Consider the following 18898-nt stretch of genomic DNA (forward strand, 5'->3'; position numbering starts at 1 on the left):
TGCTTGCAGCACACACATTTTATAACTTGAACAACAATTGCACAAGTATTCAGTATTAGCACTGTCCCAAGAAGTGAGAGCAGGATTTGGGCAAAGAAGTGTTTCATTTATTTTAAATAATGTCAGGCTGTCTGAACAATTCCCCATCAGTTATTTCAACATCATTACCCTGCAGCAAGAGGCAGGAGGACGTGGTGCAGGCCCTTAAGGGGCGAGTTGCTGCCCTTAGTGAGTAAGGGTTATCAGAGCTGGGCTTACCACTGGCAGCTTGGTTCTCACCAAGGAGGCAGGAACAAGCTGATTTAAGACTCGGCACAGAACGAATTTCTTGTGGGTCCTCATAATTCCAGCATTATGCACCAAAGTTAAGCCAAAGTTAAGCGACTCGAAAATCAGCTTCACATTTTTCCTTCAGACTTCTCAGCAGCTCAGCATCGCACCATGCACCCAACCATCCCTTAAGTACCTGTGCAGCCACAGCTTACAGCGGTCCTGCCTGCAGAGAGCTCATTTGTCCTCTAGTTATGCACCGTGTTATATGTGCCCAAAATTCCCCTGGAGTAATTCTGCAAGCTGTTAATTGGTTTTGTCTGCTGATAATTAAAAAAATCCCTGCAACATGTTGTATTTATAAATAACCGAATTGGAGGGATTCCTTGTTTTCTTTCAGGAGAGCCTACTCAAAATTAAAAATAGATTTCTCTCAGAGACACAGCTTCTTCATGACATTCCTCGACAGAGAATAGTACATTCCTCAACAGAGAATAGTCAGGCAAGTCTGTTCTTCTGCAGAAACTGTCGAGACATACTATACTTTTTTTTTGGCTTGACTATTTTCAACTGGTATAAAAATACTAACATTTAACCCTGCTCCTTATTATCTAACTGCGTCAAATAAACAGAGCATCTGACATTGTTTGAACTGATAGCAAGGATGCAGGAGAGCTGCTTTGAGGTAAGGAAGCACTCGTTTTTTCAAGACCATAGTGCTCAGTCAACCAAACCAGAAGGAAACTGCAAAGTCTAAACGTTATGACAGTTCCTGTGTATGCACAAATTTGAGATTTATGGAGAGAGCAGAAAAATGAAAGGGTTGGAAAACCACCAATTCAGAAAATAAATCATGCTCTCCTTAGCTACTTTTGCCACACAAATAATTTGTCACAAGATGTCTGTAGTGTTGTATTTAGGAAAACACTAACTAACACTAATTCAGGATACGTGGGGGAAACCATTTGAAGCACCCACAGGATAAGCACATCCCACAGCACAAGACACACCCAACACCAGGCTTTGTCACAGCTCGAGGAGCGAGCTTCAGTGACAAAGCTGAAGACTTCATTTTATGACCACATTTTGCTTAAGCGATGCCTGCCATGAAATACAAGCACCCTACCAAGAACCACGCTCACAGAAATGTTAAACACTTAAACTCAGAAATTCACTATCTACATTTATTATGGTGAGGTAGGAGGGAACACATGGTAAAAGTGAGTAGTTTTCTGTGGATTTTGATCCTCTTCCTAAATTATCCTATTTCCAAATAGAAGAAAAAAGGACTTGCCAATAAGAGCACAAGATCCAAGCCTGCAAGAATGAAAGAGATGACACCAACTCTAAGCTCATCATGAGTGCGTGACAAGCATGCACACTGCTGCAGCACGGCACGATCAAAGGATATCTGAATCACCCCAGCCCTGAACAATACTCCTATTCCCCAGGCTTTCCTAAAAAATAAAAATCAAATATATATACACACAACAACAAAGTTCTGACCTTTCAGAACTTCAGAATTACTTGAAAAAGGTCTGCCACTTGGGCATTTCCAGTGTTGGTTTCCTAACATGCCAACTGCTGAAGCAATTCTCAAGGTAGTGACAACTACTCTTTCGCTCCTACAGCAGGGTTGAGGCCCTTTCTTTCCAAAATCCTGTGTTATAGAGCAAATCTAAACTGCTTACAATAAAACTGAGGTTTCAGACTGTAGAAAAGCCGGTGATTTTCAGGTAACTTGCTATGATGGCATCACACCACGTTAAGATAAATCATGAACGTGACTGAAGTCACAAAGAATGAAAACATAAAACTACCCAAGGAATTCTGATACCCCAAATCATGATAACCAAAAAGTTTTGTCTCAAAACCATCTTCCTACCTAACTTCAGGCAGTTTAGCTTCTCTAGCAAATCACTTTCTATCCATGAAACTGAGTAAAACTGCCCCTCTAACATCACTACCTCTGTTAAGCATTAAGGATATGTCATTATGGCAAAGGCAGGTGAAAACCTAGACGTTTCTAAAAGATTTTTCTGATCAGTTGATGCAGAAGTTTAAAAGGCAGAAGAAACACTTACGCAGGCAGGAATTAACTTCCTACAGATGGAGAATTGCTTAATTCTAGTTCCTGACACAGACCAATCAGCCTAACAAAACGTAATGAGACATTTTTCTAGCATGAGCCAAATGTATAAAGTCTTTTTCCTTAATTCTAATGTCAAGGAAACTTATTCCTTTCTGTGATGGATGAGCAGGCATACAGAAATAGCCAAGCTTCAGCTACAAGAATGATGCCCTAATTCTTAAAAAAGTGAAACTAACCTTTGGAAAAGGGCTTAACATAAGCAGTAAATCAGTACTATGTGAACCACAAAAATCAGATCACAGACACCTATATAACTTCAACTTTGCTTTCTGAAAATGCAATCAAGCCATACCCTAATTCTCAGCCTGAAGCAGCAGTTCTCCACTACCTTCATTAAATTAACAGTGCAGGTGAACCAATCCTACTGCTTTAAGCTGGCCTAAAGGTAAGAAAGGAAAATTGCTTATGTAAAGAAAAACAAACAGAACACAAACCAAAACATCAGCACCCACAAACACCACACTCCGTAAATGTGCATGAACAAGGCATTCATGCCCTTCAGTGAAAGCAGAGGAACAGACATGAACGTAAGTATCCTGGTAGAAGAAAGGAGTGTTCAGTTCTTACCCTCCAATACAAAGACAATCCTGAATTGGTTAATATTACACATTTGTAGAAACATGTCAATCAAGAGGATCAGGATCCATAACTCCTTTACCTACACATCAGACAAACTCTTCGTCTTGTTCCCCTAAAATGTCACCATGCTTCATTCATTATGCATCCTTACGTTTCATTGGTCTCTTGTGCTAATTAGTAAGAAGTATGTTAGTGTGATGCAAATAATCCTATCTTCAAAGCAAACAGACAGTTCCTTCACTGCCCCAGGGAAGCCATCATTATATTTGTTACCTATACAACAGAAAATAGAGCTGGGTAACACTCAAGGATCATCTGTTGAGAGAACCCTTCACATATGTGAACGTCATTAACAGTTTTAAGATGAAAAGCATTTTCTGTCATTTTCCTCAGCCATACAAGAACTGGTGCTAAAGAGAAAGCAAATTTTACATGGAATTCAGTCAACACGCTTTCTTTCTTCTTCTGCGTAATATGATCTACTCTGTCCTATAGCATGGACAAGACATTAGAAGGATGAGTCCCCAGCTGCTAAAATACCCACAGCCTAAAGACCTTTGCTAGGTCTTGTCAAATGTGATCACTGCTAGAGCTGAAGAGATGATGGGAAAAGTAACGTAGAAAAGTTTACTTCAAACAAACAAAAAATCCAAAATAAAAAAATAAAAAGCAACCATTCTATCCTCCCGGATTTGCAACATGGAAGAGTTATTTAGAAACCTGGCCTTAGGATTCCTAAAGGTCCTTGCATTCCTTGTGGTGCCCCCATTTCGTCCAAACCAACTATCCCAGTGTCAGAAAACACTGACAGGAAAAAGAGCACCACAGATAAGGGAAAACAGTCCTTCGTGAATGCTGAAACAGGAAAGCACGATAAAATAAACTTAACAGGTCAACTCACTCACCTCTCCCAGCTCCAGCTTATTAGTATTGCTTCCTGAAAAAACAGGAATCTAACACTTCGGTTACACAGTGCTGTGTGTACTCAGACCTACGGGTCCAGGTGACACCTACATTTTTTTATTTGTAGCTAATGCAGTAGACTCAAATCAAAGCAGCTTTTCACATGAGGAGCTGTACATCTTCGTATCCACGCCGCTAACTTGCTATGCAGATCAAATAACTATAGTTAGCAAAGGTTGTATTTGTTCCTCAGAAGGAAAGCAGAAAAACAATCTGCTCTACTTGGCATTTTTGAAGATTTACCTGGTTAGTGGACACTTTGGAGAATAGAGAAATACTGCATTTGTTCCATAGCTTTTCTAATTAGCTTTCTTTGCCAATTCCCAGTACTACACAGAACAGATGATTACAATTCCAAGCTAACTGGTAATTGAACAACTTATTGGCCCCCAAACACCAAGGGAATATCCTAGATGCCTACCTGACAGAGAGCTGATGGTTGGCTAAAAGTCATTTTGCCTACATAGATCAGTTTTCCAGAATACTAACTTAATCTGAAAGCATTTGGGCAGATGATAGCAGCAGAGGGAAAAAATCCCCATTTCCTTTCTTGAGCAACAGACAGAATGTAATTTTCAAAGTGTCTACAAGGCATTAGTAGTCTGGGATGTGTTCACCTGATCCCAGCAATTATCTGGGCACCTTACCACCATACTTTTTGGTAGGACTGAAGACAGCTGATCCCAATGCTTTGGAGTTCCCAGTAGAGATTAACTTTGATTTTTGTCTCAAAATCTGACAATGGCTTTCCCCCATTCCTTGGGAGCAACCAGAGTTTGATGCCACCACCAAGATGTACAAGTTTTCTTCCGACAGCAGAAGCATCAGGATCCAAAAAGATGAGCACTCTCACATTTTCTCAGAGCTTGACAGACACCATCTCCTGTAGCTTTGCTCAAGAATTTGAACCACGGATTCATATGAAGCAACCCAATTAGCTTGTGCTAAAGAAATTTGTAGAGTGCAGCTAAAACCTTCCTGCAGGAAACCGTAACACTACACAAATCTTTCTGTCCTGATGAGCCACAGGACACTACTGAATCCATGTTCTTTGCTTGACAACTGACATGCTGACTAACATTTTTAATGGCCTACTGTTCAGGTTTTCCTCCTTTAAGCAGTCCTAGTTTTCCCAGTGGTTATTAAAAAAAAACAACATAGGCAGCAACTAAGTGAGATCTGCTTATGTCTGACAGAAGGGTAAATCCCATGATCAGATCAGAGTTCTACTTCTTCAGAGATCTCAGGTAGTTTATAGACACAAATACCGAATAACCTACAGATCTATCAGTATTTAAATACAGTGAATAATGGTGCCTTAAAGATTCCTTAAGATTTTATTTTTTTTTCAACTCCGTTCAAACCTCGTGAAGGAAACATGCCCATGAGAACAACGATCGTGCAGGTTATCAGGTAAATTTGTTGACATTCTTATGTGTAAGAGAGTTTCCTTATAGGATGTAAAGTCATCATAGAAATGCTACCTTATGGAATAACAAAAATAAGATACTAACAAATAGCCAAGCTCTTCAAGTCCTCATCTTCACTACTAGAATACAAGAAAACTGCACATGAAGCTTCCCTACAAACACCAAGACACTAACAGGGCACACCAAATTATACAGTCAGGTTACTTTTTTTTTTTTTTTTTTTTTTGGTTTTGTTTTTAAAGAATGCTACACAATACCATGGCAGCACAAAGATTTTTCCCTACTTATGTTTAATAGCTCATCCAAACAACGAAGCGTGCAAAAAGAGCTGAGGAAACATTTTTTTAGCCTGATTACCATCCATAGATGCTGGCACTGAGCACGTTCTTGCACTAGAGCACATGAATTCTGCAGGACACGCTACAGTGGAGATCCCTTTCTATTAACACAATTACTGTCTAGTAATTACAGGTTCAGAACTGGGTCCATCTAGTTTTGCCCTTTCGCTACTGTTACTTAAAACTGAGAGAGCCAATGGACACAGAAAGCTCTTCTTTCTACCACACTGAAAGGAGAGAAAAAACACCACCACCACAACCATGATTTATCAGCTGCAATATCCAGGATCTTATCTCAAGCTTTGCAGGGCCTCTTTGGGTCATCTGATTTCCCTTCAGCTTCCCCTCTCACTGCTCTCACAATTCAACATCAACAAGACGCCAACAAAACAACTTCTGTCCAGGTTAAGAGCTGTGCAAGATGACTTTATGGCGTTTCCAATTTAATTAAACAGGAACTGAATCCAAGAATTACACTCCAAGTAAATCCAGCGCCCAAAATATTTTCACTTGAAGAAGCTTCATTAAGAAAAGGAAGGAAAAATCAAGTGAGCATATGTACGCGTGCAGTTAAGTCTGCAAGGGATAAACATTTGCAGATCATTATGCTAAGTTTCTAGAATTCAGTTGAATCAAGCTAGGGGATTAGTCTTTTCTATTCCCAGTAGTTCTCTAAAGAGAGCAGAGATGATTGATTTTTCCCTCAACTGCATGATTTAGAAAAAAAAATTAGCTCTCAAAAACAAGCCGAGACAGTTGTTCGATCACATCTCACCTGCTGCTGCATGCCAAGGAGCAGGAGAGGGGGAAAAAAGTCACACAAGGGGAAAGGGCATCAATATTTAAAAGGCTCTCAGCCCAGCTTGGATGCTGTAAAAATTCGTTTTCAGCATTAATGGATTTTAAAGGTGGAATATATTAAATATAATGCTACAGAACTTCATATGAGCAACTTCAATTGATACATTTTAGGCCAAGTAATAATCTGTTACGGTTACAACATGCAAACTAAATATTTACTATGGCAATCCAACCTTGAAAAAAATAGCAATAACCAACTGAAGCAAACTACCTTAGAATTAAAAGAACCAGTGGTAATTATTAACAAATTATGTTTGTTTGTTTTAATATATGGTTTGCTTTTGCAAAGCTCAGTTCTATATTAAAAATAGTGATAGAGGTGCTTGACCATGGAAAAAAAAATAGAAACTTTGATTTAAAATCAAGACTGATGTAATAGAAATTTTTTTTTGATGCACCAATTCAGAAGCTCCATGAGTCTGCACTCCTGATTTGGAAAAAAAAATAAAAAATAAAAAAAAAAAAGACAACAGATTATCTGTGCTAAAGAAGTCACTTTCAAAATTTTCTCTGTGTTCCTGATGTACCACGTAATCACCAATTTTCTTCACTTGAAAGACCAGCAGCAAACATCAGTGAGTTTTTGCTCATCTGACATGTCATTGTTCTGTTCCTCTGTTTTTATTTATTTCCTGAGCACTTCCATTAGTTTTGATGTTTACTAAAAAACTTCTAATACTCTTGTCTTCAGTTTATGGCTGAACACCATAAGCAAACGCTTCCACACATTAAATTTTTGGAATATATATCAGATGAGAGGCCAAAAGAAGATTATAATATGCAATACCTGCTTTCCACAAAGCTTTTTTTTTTTTTTTGTACAAGTGTCTAGCTGGAAGTAAGCTAAAAGTTCCTTTCAATATTTGCAGGAAGGCTTATAAAAAAGATGGAGTGACTTTTTACACGGGCAGATAGCAATAGGACAAAGGGGAATTGTTTTAAACTAAAAGAGGGCGGATTTAGATTAGAGGTTAAGAGGAAATTCTCCATTCAGAGGGTGGTGAGGCCCTAGCACAGGCTGCCCAGAGAAGCTGTGGATGCCCCATCCCTGGAGGTGCTCAAGGCCAGGCTGGATGGGGCTTTGGGCAACCTGGTGTGGTGGGAGGTGTCCCTGCCCATGGCAGGGGGTTGGGACTGGGTGGGCTTTAAGGTCCCTTCCAACCCAAACCATTCTGTGACTCTATGAACTTGAACCAAGAAGGAATAGATACTGTTTTACCTGCCACTTTTTCCAAAACCTACTTATTAATGGCTTATAAAGGACTCTGCATTCTTCAGCAATACATCAACAGTGGTTACATTTTACAGGTATTTCAAGTGTAACATGCTGAAATGATCCAAGAATGCTGATGCACGGTACATCTGAAGTAAATTCTCAGCTTTGCACAAGGGATATTGTTGAACAACTACAACTTTTCAAACTAAAATCACTCCAACAGCCATCACGACCTCTTCTTTAGAACCTCTGCCAAAGACACACTCAGCTGAGACTAAGTTTGTCATCTCCAGCTATAACTTATCTAAAGTTACAGGACCAGAATGGATAATTTTCACAGCTTTTTATAATTACAAACTTTAGGTAATGTTACTTCAAAGTAGCCAGACAACACAAGTGTAAAACATGGAAAAAAAAAAAAAAAAAAAAAAAAAAAAAAGATGTCCATCTTTTTAGAGCTGTTCTAAATCTTAGATCTCGTTTTTGGCTCATGAAAGGGCAAACAGAAGGTATCAGCTAAGATTCCAAGCTGTGGAAGACGCAGTGCTATGCACAGACGGAACCCTTCTGTTGTTTCTTCCCACTTCCAAACAGGACCACTGCATTTATGAGAAAGATTAACATTTATGAAAGCAATCGTTTGCCCTACTACTCCTCACTTGATTCTAGTCCCTAGCCCCTAACCTGCAGAGATAGTTTGCTGTCCTCCTATCAAAAAAGCTCACAAGGTGAAACTGGGCAATAGATCTCACATCAGCAAGTGGCTTGGTAGGTCTGTCACCTTCACTCGCCCTTTGATGGTAGAAAAGAGAATTTAGGAAAGTGAGATGTTTTGGTCAGTGACATTTCCTCTCAGTTCACTTTCCCCACTGCATTAATCTTCCTTCATTTCTCTTATCTCAACTTTGGGAAAAAGTTGAGCATATGAAATGTTTCAAGGACGTTTGCTACCAAGTACAGAATGCAATCAGAGTAAACCTTTAAGTACTTGAAAATAAGAGATTCCCTCCATACTTTTTTGCTGTACAGTAGTTCCCATCTTTCAGGATTTTCTGTGCCCTTGCTCTCTAGCTCTTCCATTTCCAAATAAATTTCCATTTTTGCTTCTGTAGATCTGTGCTAGGAAAACAATAGGAAGGACAGATTTCACGTTCTTATTACAGGCAGTTTGGCATTTAATGGATATATTGAGGTGGAGGTTGTCAACTGACGGTGGCAAGCAGGCAGCTCAGCTGACCCTCCGAAAGGGACTCAGAAGGGAGTACGGAGCCTTGTCAGCATGCCTTCTCCCTCACCCACACACTCAGCTCATCAACTACAAGCAGATCAAGCTGAGGACCTGTGATCTTACAATGAATTCTTGCTAAAACAGCACTTACAACATCACATCGGATCTACTGAATCAAACGGTTGTCAAAGGCTTCCGTTTTCTCATGTTTCTAGACAAGAATGAAAAACTTTTCTAAAAAGCACAGTAATCTAACAGGATATGTCAAGGATGTCAACTGCATAAATAAAATTAGTTCGAACCTTACTTTCTGAAAGCAACGAAAACATACCAAGCTTTAAAAATAAAACATAGAAGCCTTTCTGGAGTCTAAAAATCCTACAGTAATATCTGTAAATGTATTCCTCCACAGAGGTACATGATTTGTCTTCAGGTTGCACACCTTCCTTTATGCATAGAGAATCTTCATCCAAGTCTTTTACTATTTCAGGACAGGCACCACAGGAGTCACATTGTTTGCCTCCGCCCATTTAGCGGGACTAGTCTGAATTCAGATTGAAACACAAATCTTATTTCCAGGGTCAAAAAAGTGTCAATACTGCTTTAAGTCAGTTTTAGAAAGAATAAGAAACTCTAAAACAAGTACAACCATTTTCTTTCTACTGTGTTGAGTTCCCAATACATTTGGGAGCAAGGATCCAAGTTTTCACATTCCTGTGATTGTAGTCCATTCATCTGGCTGCCTCAGGGAACAGATACCACCAGCGGCTCACTTTCCACTGAGGTTCTGCATCATTTTTTGGGTTAAAAGGTCCAGTCAGCCAAGTATGGCAGAAAGCTCATCAGGAGCTCAGTATTTTGATCCCACAGGAAGGGAACGGCTCCCTTAGAGAGCAGCCATACAGAAGTGGAAAAGCGAGAGAAGATCGTCTGAGCAGATGGGAGTCTTCAGCGAGACATTTGATTGAAACCGAATGTACGTACTGCAATCTTGGCACATTCAAAGAGGCATTTTTTAAAAATAAAAAGTTTCCTTGTCCACTTGTCCAACTAGAATTATTTAAACAACTCTTACTAGGCAGAAATAAAGAAGATAGCTAACTTCTGTTGCAGAAGTAACAGTTTTCATTGCTCAAACTAAGCAGTGTGAGAGGTCCCATCAGGGTGCATTATGCTGCATGGAAACTAGTAATCCAGCCCTTCCTCCTCTGGAGAGGGACCTTGTCCCCTTGGATTCACTGGGAACCCCTAAGACCTAATGAGCTAGGATGCTGGGGCCTCGACATCAACTTGTGCCTGAGCTGAAAATACTGTCACAAGACAACTGTTAACTAAATCACATAGATGCAACTGGAAAACTGCAGCTTTCCAGCTGATTTTTTTCCCCACAATAGTATCCACCAGACGTCCAGATATCCAATAACTCCCTCTGGTACTCAGAGATACAGGCTTTGCATCACCCCTTCTGTCAAGTCAAGCAAGATGAAGTGCCAATTCTAAATTAAAGTATCAGGTGCCGATTATACATCTTTGCTCCTGTCTCTATAAATAACTCTAACCAAAAAATCACTTTCTGTGCATACTTGAGGAACATGGCTACAACTTGCAGGCACTTGTTAAGTACTTAGCTAAGCTCACAATACATTTTGCTCAGACATCCGTTTTGTCAGAGCTGTTCCACACAGTGCTGAAGATAGCTTCTTATATTGAAATTAGCCTATTGAAATTAGCTCGTTTTACCCTTCTTCCAAGACCTTACTCCTACACATATAACAGAGCCTAACTATATTCCTGAAAACATACTGCGGGTCTCACCGTTTCCCACCTAATTAGTTCCTTTTGCTGAGGCTTCAGCTTGATTTGTACAGGTGGGGATCAGAGACCACAGCAGCACGTTTTGTACAAGTCACCCCTTTTAGCATGCTTAGGACGTAATGATTAGTGGCTTCCTAAAATGAGTTGTTTATATTGCTACCCCTGAAGCCCAGTGAGAGAAATAAAACTAGAAAGCTTGACAAATTCCCCTTTTCTGAGCAATACTTATTTCTGTCAAGAACTACACCAGAATTTGCTTAATTACTTACGTCTAGAGAATCCTCATTGACCAGGATGAGAGACATGCTCTGTGAAATGAGTCTGCACGAGTACCCTGCAAGAGAAAAAAATAACATATATATAAATATTTGTTTTGTTTTTACAAAAAGTATTAAAGTTGGGCTCAACCTGAAAAGGAAGATCTCTAGTTAGGATGAGGATTTCTGTTTTGAGCTGTTATGCCCACCAAGCAGGCTGCTTCAGTTGTTACGCCTACCAAACAGGCATTTGCATACAAGTCACATTCCAATCTGACAAGTTTATTAGCAACAGAGACTGCATTTTATCTGCAGCTCCAAATACAGCACTTAAGACACTTTAACCAACACTGTATTAATTAGATGCAGTAAATACAGGCTTTATCCCTACAGCGGAAATGATCGTTTCTAGCATTTTTACCCGAGAGTTTTCTGTGGAAGGTCCTGAGCTTCATCAAACAACACAGATCAAGTGATACACAGCCAGCCCCTTCCAGCTCCTCCACGCATCAGGAAATTGGATTGGATTGTTCTCAGTGAAGGACTGGGGCATGAACAAGCAGTAAGTTACCGCAGTCTAGAGCAGCTCTTAGAAGGTAGTTCCATACATTCACCAGGACACCAAGAAACATGCTCAAAAATACCAAATACGAAAAATGCTCATATGTTTTGTAACAGTAAAAGCCAGTGACTGCAGTGCTGCTTCATAACTCCGAACTGGCAGCTCCTCTATCACGTTTGTCACTGACATGAAAGAGAAAGCAACATCCAGGAAAAATACACATGGCACTTGCAGAACAATCTGTTTACTCCCAACTCTGTTCCTGAGAAGAAGCAAGTCACAAGATGCAGACCGACCCTACTGCATTCTCCTAAAAGCACACGCAAGTTCTCTTCAGTGTCATAACCATGTGGCTTCGTAAAGCAGCAGACTATTCAGCTATTGAAGCAGGACGTGTAAGCCTCCTTGCTTATCTAAGTTATGCAAGAAAACAAAATACAAACCATGATCTCTCAGTATCTCTATCGTATGTTTGCATCCAAATGCATCAGAGCAACCACAAAAAACAATTGTCATAAAATGAGGTCTCAGGAAGAGGTTTTTTTGTCCATTTATGTTTCTTAAATGGAGTCTGTAGGCTGCTACAGTCTGAGAGTAACATTGAACCACTGCAAGGCTGACAGGTTCAAAACGCAGGACCACAGTCAGCGTAAAGAGATTAAGCCTCTCTCCCTATCTCCCAAGAGCAAGAGAACAACTGAGGTGTGAATTCATTTTCTGTGGGATTTTTGGTTATTTAGGAAGACCACGCAAGCTTATCAATTGTAATGCAAATCTTTTCTGCAGGCTCCTGTATTTTTTTGTAATTGGGCTACTTCTAGAGGTATAATCCAGGGTTGACACGCCTGCTTCAATGACTTCTGTCACAAAGAAAATCCCTCATCTTCTTTTGTGGACAGCATGCTCGTATCACGCAGTCAATCACCTTCAGATAGCGAGCTGGATTACCTGCAGAAGTTTTGTTTGTTTCATTTTTACAGCTGCATGGAATATGAGTATCAGATGCAACCTTACAAAAACATTTTCATCCTAACTGCGTTAACGAGCTGCAGTTTACTTTCTGCTTTAGAGCAAGATACAGAATGACACTGAACCTGGTGGGAAAGTGAGGGAATATATTCTAATGAAATGCAACCTACAACACAGAAGCTTTGCAAAAAGTCCATGATTCTGCCAGTGAAAAAGTCTTTTAGGTGGTAGCACATAACCGAGTATGGAAGCCTCAACAGGTACAGACAAACACTGACTTGGGAAAAGAAGTCAGTTCAAGGTTTGCCACGTTTAAAAGTTAGTCCCATGCTGAAGAACTGCTTCCTTAATTTTACTGGGGAGAAAAAGAGGATATGACAAATTTAATCACCTCTCTCCATGTCAGGGTTATTCGTTCCCCAGGGAATGGCAACAGATTCTTGCTGCAGGCTGTTACAAATTCAGTTTAACTAATTCAAAGGATTTTCTAGAAGCATGTGATTGGAAAAGCAGCTGCAACAGCAAGCTGTAGTTTCTAAACTGCTGCTCACTGTTTCATTTTAAGTTTTTCATATCGAACAAGATGCCATTTGACCGCTGGAGCTGAAGAAAAAAATGGAAAACGCTAAGTTGCTCTGCTGTGTGACGTGGAAATCACAGTCAGAAGAAGCAATGCTGCAGCTGAGTTCAGTTTGTGTCTTGTCATCACATCAAATAGGAGTGAGATGAAGCTTAGAATAGGAGGGTCTAAGTCAAGTCTTAACATTTTATAGACATCGATGCACTATGTGCAGTTGTAGGACTATAAAGATGTTAAAAACTAGCACTGGTATAAAACAAAGTAGCTGGCAACCCACAAGCTACAAGAGAAGTTTGTTGTGCAATTTTATATACAACGTTTTATAATAGTTATTTTTGGCAGCACTATCAAAACAAAAACAGGCTCTACAAGATCAGGGCATATTTTTGCCAACACTTTTGACTCGTTCAATTGCTGGCTCGCAGCCAGATATAAAATGCCGACCCACGCTTGTCAACTGATGTCTGGGTCTTAAATGCAGAAGGCTGCCTGAAAGCCCACGAAGCAGATGAATCGGGGACTTCTGGGACTTGTTTCCCTTCAAGCACCCTGGGAGAAAGATTGCTTGAGCCAGAGTTCAGGATCGTAGCCCAGGGGCATGCTCACACTGCAGGCAAACAGAGCACATGGGAGGCCAGAAGGCTCATCCTCCGCGTCTACCGAGGGCACATAGCCCTGCTCAAACTTTGTGTTGGGATACACACATGTATACTGGCATCGCTTCGGTTCCCCCAGTGAAAAATCACAGAATTACTCCAGGAGAGGAAAGATTTCCAAGATGAGGAGAATATAAAGCAGCTGTAGACGTGGCTTTGAGTCGCCAGTATTTTCAGGTGCACTACACACGTGCACTGTAAGGGGAAGTCAGAGTCAAGGCAAGAGAAACAGAGGTGTGTAGGGGCGTTGTGGGAGACTCCAAACTTATGACTGCTAGAAAAGAAGATTTTATGGCTTTTCATTTGTACAATTACTGTCAGCAAAAGTGCTTTCAATATCTTGGCAATAGGTGGTACATTTCCTCTAATTGTTACTCAGAAGATGCAAAAAGCAAGTACACTTACAGGGAGCAGACGGCTGTCTCAGAATCACCTCCAACAACAGACAAGGTGCAGTATCACAGGAAACCCTGACATCTACTTGGCAACGTAGGACTAGGAACTACCTTGGCATGAAGCTGACTGTGTCGGTCAGCAGCCTACAAGTTGTCTCAACCTGCTTTGTCAGACTAACGGGCCCTGCTGACCCTAACAATCTCAAGGACAGCTTTAACCTTGGAAGTACTGGCTGGCGACCAAGAGCGGCCTTTCGTAAGGCTGGCCAGTCATTAAGTAGAGATGGCCACGAAAGGACCCAGACAGCATAATCAATTATCACCACAAGGGTAAGTCCTTCTCCTCAGGGCTGCTCTCAATCCATTCTCTACCCAGCCTGGATTTGTGCCTGGGATTGCCTTGGCCCAGATGTAGAACCTTGTACTTGGCCTTGTTGAACTTCATGAGGTTCGCACAGGCCCACCTCTCAAGCCTATCAAGGTCCCTCTGGATGGCTTTAACTCCATCAAAGCCAAGAAAAAACAGCCCATAAGAATGATAAAAATGAAATCAAGATATAATGCACAGTAAAATTAAAACATTACAGTCTGGCTAAGCCCTCCATTTTTCATCAAGCTTACAAGATTGCCTTCTTTCTTCAGGTAAGGACTGCACTTAACCAAAGCTGAGTCAATGCCCCATTTGCCTTTAAAGAAGCTGAATTTAGCCTGCCATTCAGAGCAAGGATTTCATTCAAAAACCCCGAACTCTCCAAAGCAAATGCTACCACATGCTCATCCGCTACCAACGAAGTGTACTATAAAAGCAGCCCTGTTTTCGTCTAAGAACCCCACACAGCAGATCTACTATGTAATCAGACAAATTTGACAAAGCAGAAAGATGGGTACCTATGTTGATAGCTGTTTCCTGCTTGTCCCCTGTCAGAATCCAGATCTTAATTTCAGCCTTTATTAGCGTGGCTATTGTTTCTGGAACACCTGCTTGCAGGCGGTCTTCAATAGCTGTAGCTCCAAGAAGCAGTAAATCCTGAAAGAAAGAATTTGAGGGATTGGTTTCTTAGGATAAATCTCTGCTTGGAACACTCTCAAAAAGGGAATTAAAAACAACATGTTGGGCCTCATTGCTAATACAACATTTTGACAAGCGATACACACTACAGTAAGTTTTTTGTGTGCCTATTCTACTTCCTCTGCATACAATTCACATTTCAGGACGTATAGAATGGAACCCAGTGTTTATGATCAGAAAGATGGCAGCGTTTCAAGAGCAATTAATTCAAGTTACACAACTCCAAAGCTATCCTATGGACAAATATATACACACTTGAGCATTCTCTAATCACCGTAGGAACATGATGAGTTGTCACAGTTAATGTTTTGCTTAATCTCACAAAACGAAAGTCACCTGGCATCATAGCATTTAAACTAACTTCACTCTTGGAAAATGTGCACACAAACTGGATACAGTTGCTCAAAGCAAAAAGTTATTTCAACTATTTACGGATATAATCACTACATCTATGTAACAGAAATGGTATGAACATTAATCAATCCAAGTATCTGTAGTCTACATACGGATGCCTGCCAGAAAAGAATGCCTCATACAACAACTTCATACAATAGCATTAGCCATATTCATACGCAATTGTAAAGCAATTGCTTGAAGAGATTTGGCTGTGTTACAGGAAAATAAGTCAGGCAGACAAAAAAAAAAAACTAAGAAATAAACCTTGTCAAAAAGCACAATCTATTCTGCCAATTTTAACTTTAAAAGCATTTTTAATGATTGCTCAGACATGTAAACATGTCCAATTTAAAAGAAATTGATATAAATTTAGTTATGTGCCCCATTTCAGGGACTGAACAGAAAGAGTAACAGCTTCTCTTCTTTGGAAGGTCTGTAATTTTTTAAAACAAACAAAAACAGATGAAGAGAACGTCAGTGCAGCTCCAGCTTGTATGCATGAGTAAAGAACTGAAGGGGAAGCTGTTATTCATACAGGTGTGTAGGCTGATATTAATTACAGGTCTCGACAAAATTTAATTTTTTTATGAGACATTCAACAAGTAAAGATAGTGGAATTAACTCCTGTAAGCCATTTTCTTCAGAAAAAGAAAAAACATTAGCCCTACTAATACAAGCAACATTCGTAGGTAACAAACGCAGTCCAAGTGTGCAACTGCAGCTTATGTTCCCAAACCCACTTGTTAAGTGATTACACGACAGCACAGCACTTGGCAAGGCCAAGCTGCCTCAGCAAGGTTGCTCTTGCATCCGTTGAAGCCCTCCGAGCCATTTCACAGGTGCCCAAAGAAACCAGTTGAAGTTTGTCTCTACCCATGCACCTGTACTATGATCCAGTGACCTCTGCATTCAGACTGAAAGTACCACTCCCACTCTTATTTAGGTCAGCATGTTAAAACAATGTATTTATTAATTACATTTACATGACATATCTAGAAGAAAAACGCCTACAGACCAGACAATTAATACAGGAAGCATCAACTCTGAGAAAAATTTAAGTTTCCGGTGCAATTCCCTGCTCACTCCTTGACATTAACAAGAAAGGAATTAACAAGAAATGAATAGCATCAATTTTCTTCTCCTTCCAATATGCTACTACTAAGACCCATACTGCAAATCTACAACTGTGGATGCCTCTTTTTCAAGATATTAAATTAGGAAAGGAGGCAGAAGATAAATGGCCAAAAACAGTTTAAGGACTGAGAAGATGTCTTCAAGCTAGAGAATAAACCCATGCTGACCAGTTGATCATCCACAATCATTTTTCACTTAAGTGATAACAGAGGAGAATGATGCAGCAGGAAGCAGAAAGCCAAAAAAATACACAAATGTCCAGAATCAAGTCTTAGATAACAAGAGCGCTACTGGCCAGCCTACAGAAGATGACACAACAGACATCAGTTTGAAAAGCAAGACCCAGTCTTCAGCTGCTGCTTAGTGAGTTGCTGGAGTGTTTCTGCTACCCCATGCACTCTAGCTCCTGTTGCTGTCTCGGTCTCCTGTAAGATTGTTTCAGTCTATGCACCTACAGGCCCCCGTGAACAGATGGAAATGTTTAGTGTCTAGAACAGCTTTCAAAAACTTGAACTGTGACTGCCCTAGGAAAAGGAAGAAGTTTTTCTTCCTATGGGAACTTGGTGCAGCGCGCTGATTATACAGGTTCTGCTATCAAGTTAGACCAACCGTACACAGGTTGCTAATGAAGAATACAATTTCATTCTTGAAAAAACAAAAAGAACGGTTTGTTAATCTGTATCAACACACATTCCACGGAAAAAAGACATGTATGGGAACCTGAATCTGACCCTCAAAAATCTGTTTTACCTTCTCAATGATCTCATAGCATTCCTCCAGCTTCTGAGCTCTGTCTTTCAAAAGCGTACTGGTTTCATTGTAGATGTTCAGCCACTCTCTGTAAGAATTTTCTGACAGATCTGCATAAGCAATGCACAAAGTCCTCAGACCTACAAAACAAAATACAGCGCGCTTTTAGTGTGTAAGGTGGCTGAGTATCAGCAAAATGGCTTAATGACTGCTAAATTCTAACCCTCTCACTGGAGTCCACAGAAGCTTTTAATGCACACTCCTGAAATCTGGATTCCAGACAATCTCCCTCTACGTTTTTAAAGAGTCTGGCTCATCTAGGTTATTAGTGTTGGTGCAAATCAAGATAGCTTAATGGATGCCAACTTCTCCTTAATTTTCAGTAAAGCAATCTAAGAATTACTGGATCAACACTGTATAATCTTTTATCATTTTTGTTTACATATAAAACATTCTTGGTTTACTTTTTTGTTTTGTTTAAAAATCAAATTAAATAAAGAACTGTCTACATATGATTGGAGATATTACTCAACCAAGCACACTGCTCATTTCACTTCTTTTTAGAAAAACTATTTTCTCCTTGAGTATGTGCACGTAACTCCCATTATTAATACCATAATTAATCCCATTATTAATGCAGTTACACTTGCACAAAGGAGTAGGGAACAGGGCCTGTGATGTATAAAAAAACATTTTATTAGACCACCAACAGAAATTAACATACAGAAGTAAGGATTTTTTGTTTTCCCTGGCATGAGTTAAGCAGAAAGCAGTACATGCTATAAGATACAAAGGTTTAATTACTGGGAATGTGGTAGTCTGAAAAAAAAAGGCTTTTTTTTTTTTTTTTTTAAAGCTGAATATAAATCTGAATCAATGGTTTCAGATTTAGGGATAAAACCATTGGTTCATGTTTTCACAATAATGCCAATATTTTATGCTACTTTAGAAAAGGGAACAAAGCCAAGTACTTCCCTGTGAACAGAGGTGTTATATCAGTCATAATCTGACATGGTCTCTAAGGCCTTAATCTTTGACATCTGGGTCTTCCAGGCTTCTCAGTATGCTCACATTATCCATCTGCTTCATAAAGCCGAAGATTTTGTCATCTGACTTTTTACATCGGTAAAAATACCAGTTCCTCCAATGAAACTGAGAAATAGAACTCATGTCCCTTTTATCACACTTGCACGGAGCTCTATCTTCTCCTTCCAAATTTCATTTCTGTACTGAAATTGCATAGAAGCAGGGCACAAGCTTCCTTAGGGCTAGTTACCC

General features: G+C 39.9%; 1 protein-coding gene across 3 annotated transcripts in view; it reads right to left on the reverse strand.

Moving 5' to 3' along the window:
* The window catches only part of ATP8A2 (ATPase phospholipid transporting 8A2), a 326460-nt gene that overhangs the window by 229707 nt on the left and 77855 nt on the right, over positions 1 to 18898 (reverse strand). For all 3 annotated transcript variants that reach the window (XM_082759713.1, XM_082759714.1, XM_082759715.1), the window contains 3 exons: positions 17621 to 17760; positions 15160 to 15298; positions 11122 to 11186 (listed from right to left, as the gene is read on the reverse strand). In XM_082759713.1, the coding sequence (XP_082615839.1) occupies positions 11122 to 11186; positions 15160 to 15298; positions 17621 to 17760 (344 nt within the window). The remainder of the gene's footprint in view (positions 1 to 11121; positions 11187 to 15159; positions 15299 to 17620; positions 17761 to 18898) is intronic.

Source organism: Aythya marila, assembly GCF_965140915.1.
Source record: "Aythya marila genome assembly, chromosome: 1".
In the NCBI taxonomy this organism is placed as follows: Eukaryota; Metazoa; Chordata; class Aves; order Anseriformes; family Anatidae; genus Aythya; species Aythya marila.